At 44.3% G+C, this 8,681-nt stretch overlaps 1 protein-coding gene across 1 annotated transcript; it reads left to right on the forward strand.

Annotated features, from left to right (window-relative positions):
- Nucleotides 1–3,653: 3,653 nt before the first annotated feature.
- Nucleotides 3,654–8,438, forward strand: LOC118178801 (keratin, type I cytoskeletal 15-like). The gene is made up of 8 exons (XM_035347597.1): nt 3,654–4,323; nt 5,131–5,213; nt 5,961–6,117; nt 6,249–6,410; nt 6,543–6,668; nt 6,793–7,013; nt 7,519–7,544; nt 8,065–8,438. The coding sequence occupies exons 1-8, from the start codon at nt 3,739–3,741 to the stop codon at nt 8,139–8,141; spliced, it is 1,437 nt and encodes a 478-aa protein (XP_035203488.1). The 5' UTR covers nt 3,654–3,738; the 3' UTR covers nt 8,142–8,438.
- The last annotated feature ends 243 nt before the right edge of the window (nt 8,439–8,681 follow it).

Below are 8,681 nucleotides of genomic sequence, written 5' to 3' on the forward strand. Positions count from 1 at the left end.
ATCTTGAAGAGGCTTGAATTCCTGTTTTGATAACCTCGTTTGAATTAGTTTATGATTGTTTTGGTTTCGTTCCATGTTTGTAGGGTAATGAAGGATCTCTGGTAAAATGTTTAATACAAAATCACCCAGAGACGATAATTTCTGTGTTTGGTTCAGGAAAAAAAAAAGTCTGTAATGCCCGAGTGATGATTACCAGCACAGACTGGGCCGATAAACAAGCTGCTTCTTGAATGAAGCTCTTTGTCCTCGAGAAAGGAGAGGCTGAAGTGTGTCAGCTCCGTTAATACTGTGACAGGAGTAATAAGGGTTTGCGCAGCGTGGACGTGTCAGGGAACGTCTTCCAGGGAAGCTCTGCATGGCCAGCTAAGGAGCTTATGCACACAAGTACAATGGTGAGCACCGTGCAAGGGCTGAAACCGTGGCAAAAAATCTCAGAAGACAGGGAGAGCAGAATAAAGGCATAAGCTAGAAACAGCTTTTTTTCTTTTCACTTCATGGATAGATAGGCTTCAGTTTCCTTGTACAAACTATAAGGAGAAAATGCAGGTTTAGGTTTGTGCTCCCACTGCAGAAAAACAACTAAAAGAAGAATGTAAAGAACAACCCAGATCCCTACCAAAGCAGACAGAGCTCCCATCTGAGGTGTTCCTTTAAAACCGTAAGAGATTAAGAATCTGGAAACATCATAAACCTCATAAATTTACAGATATGTAACTTTTTTTTTTATTATTTATTAGAACCTGGCTACAATGCAGAAATAATAACTGAAAAGTGTGACTGCATCCACAATTCTATCTAGATCTAGGACTGAGCTAGAGACAGATGGCTTTCACATGTTTGTGCAAATTCGGGTATGAAATTAAGATTTATCAAAACACTTTTGATTTCTAGTTGTTTTTTACGTGTAACTAGTAAATTGTCTGTAATTTTTCAGCAAAGCCAGCTTCACTTTACACAGCCTATTATAAAATGACATAATCCATGCGTGTTTTAAGATAGAAGTCCTCAGCCTAGAGACAGTGATAGAACCTGTATAAATAGATACCACGGGGTGAGCGACTTCTGAATACACACGAGCAGTTGCCAGCAGTCTGCTCTCAGTGTAGTGGTACAGACACATTCCCCGGGTTTCTCGTACCAGAAGAGCCAACATTCAAGAGTAAGGTCTCAGAGGTGAAGGTATTTTTTTTTCCTGTTTAGGAAAATACAGCAGCTGACACAAACTGCAAATAACCCATCCATAACAGCCCACCCCCAAGGCATCTTGGATTCTCCTTTGGTTTGAAAAAGCTACTGACAATTTCTAGGAAAATATCTGAAACTGTTTAGAAGTAGTTGTTTAATATGAGAGAACAAGTAAAGATGATGAAGGCGGGGTTCAGCCCCAGGTCTGCAAGTGTTGCACTCCGCATTTACAGGCTTTTGATCGTGGGGGACACACCCTAAGGATCTGAGTCTGACAGTTTGCAGAAAAGTGAAAACCCACCCAAAAACCCCTCCAATGCGGTTTTCTGAATTATGGCATAGGACAAAATCTGTAGAGGCTGCTTCATTTAGTTTCATTTTTCCCAATGGTAAATGTTCTACAGGAAAGAAACAGCTTTCTGCCTGCTGCCTGGTTCCTCTGATAAAAATCTAGAGTAACACAGAGGGGACTTAAAAAGCAGCACCGTGTATTTCACCAGCAAGCTTCCAAAGAAGTTACAAAGGCTGAGCAAAAGAAGACCAAATGAAAAATCCCCAAAGTTTTCTGTTAACGTTTATGGTGTTTTCTACAAGTGCTTTGCTGGCTTTTGTGTGTGTTTTTTGTTTTTTCACCTCGCCTATTGTGGGATCATTCAGAGTCAAGCAGACCCTAGCAGCATCCACGCCTCGGTGTATTTATATTACAGGGGGCTTAAGGAAACTTACTTATTTTTAGGAGAGTTTGTCTAAACTTGTCTCCTGAGATACTAACTCTTGGAGATAGGCAGATTTGGCAAGCTCTGCAGAACTATTAATCTGCCCAAAAGCAAAACTGAACCGCAGTGGCAAAGGTCCAGGTTCAGTCTGAAACATGTTTCCACAGCTATGAAATACCCTGTCGTTTCTAGCTGAAGTGGACAGCCTCAGAACCAGGCTGTTAAGCTGCGTCTCTCTGCTAGCCTTTCGGGATTTCCTCCCTCCCAAGTACTTCTTTCCATCTTTTCCTCACAAAAAGCTGCCTATTTCCGTGAGGCTGCCCTGGAGGGTCAACCATAAATTGCAGAAAACCCCTCCGTTTGTTGGTACGAGCCTCAGTTTCTCTGGAAACACCCACCCTGTATTCTAAGGTCATTTTCTATTGCTACGTAATCACAAAAACTGTGCTAAGAAACGCAGAGTTGTTACTGTGCTGCTAGTAAATATATCACTTCCCTTCTGTATTTAGAAGTTTTATTGTAAAATAAGCGTGGCGGTTCCAAACTAGAGATTGAGAAAGTTCCTGCCATCACGCTCAGCCCCTGCTTCTCTCCCTCCTCTCTCGACCCCCAGCTCCTTTAAGCCCCTGCTCGGTGCCAGCTCTGTCACCACTCCCCTACCTTGTGCCCTCCAGCTGACCAGAGGCAGCCTGGGCACAGAATGGGGCTCCCTCGGCCAACCCCACGCTATTGCCACACTCCACATCCACGCGATCCCCAGTGGCACACCCTGGCAGGGCAAACAAGCTGATACTTCCTCAAAAAAATCTCCCAAATCTGGTTTCTCACACTTGGTACTGAACAGAAGCTGAGGGGCTGAATTCCTGCTCTCCACGTCTCACTAGCAAGTTATTAGAACTGAGACTCCCCCTTTACAGGAAGGATTAATGTCACTCTGTAAGGGATTCTCAAGTCCTATTTTCAAGAATTATCCCATTTCACAGCCCAGGTTGTTGTTACCCACGTTAATTGCTACCTGAACAGTTCCATCTCAAACTCAGCTTGCTTAAGTTTTCCATAACTAAGAGGAAATTTGTCCCCCACGTTCTTTTAATTGAATCATTTCAGTCTTGTATTACCCTTCTTGACTACTTCACAAGTGTTAGCAAATTAAGTACACCTCCTCTTCCCAGTACATTGCTGGATGTTAATTATTCCTCACACAATGCTATGATTACATGCTTTTTCTAATTAAAAACAAAAAAGATTCCAAAATCTAAATATTAATTCTGAGCAAAGAAGAGGAATAAGAACATCTAAAATTCAATTCCAAATTTTGACTGGGGAAAAACATGGATAGAAAAGAAGAAATAATGGTGAGATTAACTGATTACACATTTTTCAATGAAAGTAGAATTTTCCTCAAACTTCAATTTTAAGTTATTTTTTATAAAAATAACCATGGTGATTGCTGTAAATGGGTAAGTGGGTGCGGTTGAACGTGCTTTGTTTTTCCATTCTTGATTGTCAAAGAAGTAAACTCCAGGTTTCAGAACTATAGCCTGAAGAAAAAACACAATCTGAATCATCCCTTTAGTTTAATTAAAAGAAAAAACCAAGCCCGAGCCCCTGAGATGTACAGCCAGCTCTGTGTGTAAGGAATGTCATCATAATTGGCCTCACCTCTAGGGAGGAGAATCTTTGGAGGGAGGGTGCAGGTTGGGTTTGCCTCCTAACGCCCTATCTTGTGGCTATAAAAGAAGCACCAGGGCAGCGAAGGAGCACGCTTTCCTGCTCTGCACGAAGCTGAGTAGCTCAGACTAGCTCCTTCTGTGCTGCAGCCACTTCTACTTTCACCATGCAGAACTCTTGCAGCATTGCTGGCAGCTCTCGCCTTTCCTCAGTCCGAACAGGAGGCTCCTGCCGTGCTCCAAGCATCCACGGAGGAGCTGGTGGCAGGGGTGTCTACATGTCTTCAGCTAAGTACACCTCCTCTGTAGGAGGTGGGTATGGCGGTGGCTCGTGCGCTGGTTTTGGAGGAGGCTTCAGTGGCTTTGGTGGAGGCGCTGGCTTTGGTGGAGGAGCTGGCTTTGGTGGAGGAGCTGGCTTTGGTGGAGGAGCTTGCTATGGTGGAGGAGCTGGCTTTGGTGGAGGCTCTGGCTTTGGTGGAGGTGCTGGCTTTGGTGGAGGAGCCGGCTTTGGTGGAGGTCTTGATGGTGGTGCCTTCGGTGGTGGTGATGGCCTTCTTTCTGGAAATGAAAAGATAACCATGCAGAATCTGAACGACCGGCTGGCCACGTACCTGCAGAAGGTGCGAGCACTGGAAGCAGCAAATGCAGAATTAGAAGTCAAAATCCGAGACTGGTACCAGAAGGAAGCCCCCACCAGCCCAGCTCGAGACTACAGTAACTACTATAAGATAATTGAAGATCTCCGAGACAAGGTATGACATCCATAAGTATGGGATAAGAATGCATTGGAATTGTGGAACTGCATAGTCCACTTCTTTGAAATCAATTAAAACAATTACACAATCAATGTTGAATTGCCCAAACCCAAATATGTTGTGGTTCTGAGCATTCCAGCAGAGAAGAGTAACTTTTCTTCATTTAAAATGCAAGAGTTTTATCCCCAAAATGAGATTTTAAAAAAAATTAAAATGATTGCACAGAAAAAGAACTTGGCAAAATGTGCATAAAATTATCAATATATTTAGAGGATAGTAAGAGTAAAAAATGTGCTAGGTAGGCCTCAAAGTCTGAAAAAATAACTCTCCTGGCTAAAGGTAAGGTATTTTCTATATTGTAAATGTATTTTCTAATTATGTTAAATACATGCTGACGAGCTTCTCAGTGATCCATCTTAAGAACTGGTAAAGAAGGAGGGAAGTAAAGGCTCCACAAGGAAATTATGACCTGTCCAGCAAAGGAAAATGTAATCTACGGTCCCACAGATGTACCTGCCCTTTCTTGGGCTCCAGTCAGGGTATCTCAGCTCTCTGAAAAATGGAACAGCGTTTAGCATTTTTGGTGTTTCTCTATCAAAGCTTTAGGGCAGGCTGAAGAGCAGCGTAACAACAAGATGGTTATTGCAATCCAGAAAGCAAGTTTCACCAATAAAGTCTCACCAGAGGTCTTTCTTCTGCCTGCTTTGATGGTTTACAGCCTGGATAACCACTTAACTGTGTACTCAGGACCATGCCATTCCACCAGTACTCACAGCAATCGTTTTCTGTATTTGCAATTGCCAGATCCTTGCAGCTACTATTGACAATTCCAGGGTCATTCTGGAGATTGACAATGCCCGGCTGGCTGCAGATGACTTCAGGCTGAAGTAAGTTTAGCTGAAGCACATTTGTCTTCTCTCTCCTCCCCTCTCTCTCTCAAAGCAGCTTTCTGAAGGTTAGTATTACTTCTTATGTAGAAAATAAAGTTCTTCAGTCACTGGAGGACACATTTCCAAATTATGGGTAGATGTTTTTCCTTGATAACTTCTGATGAAAAAATCCCTGGCAAAAAAATTGATGTGATGAAGGATGAATCAGGAAAATAAACCTGACAGAACACAGCATCCAGATTACCGTGCTGTTGATGCAATAAATTACAGCTCATGTCTTAGTGTTTAGTGATGCTATAACTATTTTATTAGCCTAAAGCACAAGGGAAAAGAAGACAGGCATAGCTTGGGCTTTTCACTTAAAAGGAGGGCAGTGGTTGAAGAGACTGGTGTTCATTTGCAGTAGTTTTGTGAAAATTTTTAGTGAAACGTAGAAAAAGACAAAGAGTGACTTTGTGCTTATCCTGCTCATGGACTCAGCAGCACATCAGACACTGCTGAAAAGGTGATAAAGATGGTTGTGCACCTGGTTTGTCTTACGGTGATGTATCTGCAGGTTTATATTTTCTTCTCTGGTGTCCAATGCAAGTACTTTCATATGTCATAGTTGGAAGTAGGAAAAAAGATCTTTACTCCCTTTACGCTTCCTTTAAATGTTCCTCCTGTTCCTCCTACATTCAACACAAAATAGTATGGGTTTATGGCTCCACTCTTTCCCATGTTTGTTTCTTTTTAAAACCGCAGATATGAGAATGAGCTGTTCCTTCGCCAGAGCGTAGAGTCTGACATCAACGGCCTGCGCAGAGTCCTGGATGAGCTGACTCTGTCCAGAGCTGACCTGGAGATGCAGATCGAATCACTGAAGGAGGAGCTGGCCTACCTCAAGAAGAACCACGAGGAGGTGAGAGTCCTCAAGTGGAGAGGAATCCCTTTGGAAGTACCACATACCGCTGCAAGGATTGCTGCTGGCAAAATGTCTATGAGAGTATAGAACATCATTTTTTTTGTGTCCTCTGCCTTCTGTCCATGCAGGAAATGAAAGAGTATTCCAACCAGCTCAGTGGCACAGTCAGCGTAGAAATGGATGCTGCTCCTGGCATCGACCTGACCCGAATCCTCACTGAGATGAGGGAGCAGTACGAGGCTCTGGCTGAGAAGAACCGTAAGGACGCCGAGGCCTGGTTCCTCACTCAGGTATGGAAATGCCAACGAACTGCGAACCGATGCACTGCCCCACTGCTGCTGCACCAGCAGGCGGGATGGGCCTTCCCTGTCTAAAAATCATTTTTAGAAGCTCAACGTATGTGTTTTGTTTCTTTCTTTCAGACTGATGAGCTGAACCGCGAAGTAGCCACTCACACAGAGCAGATACAGACCAGCAAGTCGGAGATCACAGAACTGAGACGCACGCTCCAGAGCCTGGAGATTGAGCTCCAGTCACAGATGAGCATGGTACGGAGCTGTCCCAGGCACTGCTCGAACTCTCCCCTTCCTCCCTCTGTCTTGCCTCCCCTTAGATTCCCCCTCTGTGGGACACATCTGCATGACAACCTGTTCTCATGTCTTCCTGCTTTAGAAAGCTGGACTGGAAGCCAACCTGCGGGACACGGAAGGCCGGTACTGCGCACAGCTGTCACAGATCCAGAACCTCATCACCAGCGTTGAGGAGCAGCTGAGTGAAATCCGCTGTGACATGGAGCGTCAGAACCAGGAGTACAAAATGCTCATGGACATCAAGAGCCGCCTGGAGCAGGAAATCGCCACATACCGCCAGCTGCTGGAGACCCAGGACTCCCAGTACGTTACCATTTACAAATCCTGTGATGATTAGATAAGGTTAATAACACGACACATTGTAAAACAGTCATTTGTGGTTGTTAAGCTGGCTCCAGATTGCTAAATCACACCGATTGCACATGCAGCCTTTTGAGTGCTGGCAAAACAGATGCCCAGCAAAATCCTGGGAGCTGGTACTCAAACTACATCTCCAGATCAATTGTGCTGATGATTTGAAAATATAAATGCAACCACATTGGCTGCAGTGAAGTGCAGAAGGGCCTAGGCACCATGCGTGTGTCTCACATAATCCTCTTGCTGCGCTGCCTTCAGCCCAGGGAAGTTTGTTCTCAGCTTGCTCTGCCCTTCAGAGCAGAGAGCACCTCACCCACAGCACCAGGAACAACCCGGTGGAGAAGCGGCATGAAATCGTGGCTATTCTCATGCAATATTCCTAAATGAACCGATGCTTTCGGTCGACACATTCAGTGATGGTCTTTAATCAAACTTTTCTTCTTCTCCGCAGGATGACAGGAGTGAACCCCAAGGATGGTAAGACATTTTTTGATTTAAAGAGGGGCTGAAATATTGACAAAATAGAATTAAATAAGCCTTTTTTTCCCTTGGGATTTCTTCTTAATACTGATCACATTCTCTCCACAACATTCTTTACCATTTAGAGAGGAAACCATCATACTTTATCTTATTTGATGTGCCTTTTTGAAACCAATACCTTGCCAAAATGATTCCATGAACTCCTCCTTTGTTTCTAAAATATGGAAATCCCTTAGGGATTCCCCAGATCCTCTGCTGGTTCATACAACACACAGAATAGATCCAGACCTGACTTGTGAGGCGCACTCTTCATTTATATCTTTCCCTCCCATTTCGTAATGTGGAAGATTTACTGGCTGCGGACCAGCAGGGAAGAGAGGATAAGATGTAGACACAGTTCCCTCTTCCATATGTGAAAAAAAAATCTTGTCAGGAAACAAAAAGCATTGCATGCCTCTTCACTGTGTTAGCAGTGCTTTTTTAGCCCCAGGCTTAATTATCTTTTCTCCTACCACAGCGTCATTTGCGAGCAGCGCAAGATCTCGCGCGGCTGTGGATGAGGATGGAAAACCTGCGGCAGCTCGGAGATTCTAATAGCGAAATTCGGAGTTCTCTCGTTCCGACAGCAGCTGTACCGCACCGGTGACAAGAACAGCGCAGCCCAACCTCTGGCTAATGCTACGAGAAACCTGCTTTTACTTTTGCTAAACGACAAGAATGTAATCCAAAAACGTGCAACAGCTTGATGTCTTGCCTTAGATTTCCTCTCCCTTTTCACATCATTTGGCTCTACAGGTCAGAGGTGATGTGCTTGTTTCCTGTCAGTAGCTATAGAGCACCCTTATGAAAAACCCTACACAATAAAGTTTCTCTTCCGCTTGTGCAAACACATTCAGTCTAACGTCGTTTTTGTACGGTCAGCGTGGCGCTGCCCTTCACACCACCCCATCCCCTCCCTGACACAGCGCTGCTGTGACCCGCAGCAAGGCAAGAGGCGTAGGTAACTCGGGGGATAGCAGCAGCAACAACTTTAATAATCGTAGTAAAGGTGATGACGAATGGACAGGGAGAAAGTGCTGGAAGATTCTCCCAGGAATCTGAAGCTACCGTGAAGAAATATAATGCTTCAGGTCC

This window comes from Oxyura jamaicensis, chromosome 27, assembly GCF_011077185.1.
Source record: "Oxyura jamaicensis isolate SHBP4307 breed ruddy duck chromosome 27, BPBGC_Ojam_1.0, whole genome shotgun sequence".
NCBI classification, from domain to species: domain Eukaryota; kingdom Metazoa; phylum Chordata; class Aves; order Anseriformes; family Anatidae; genus Oxyura; species Oxyura jamaicensis.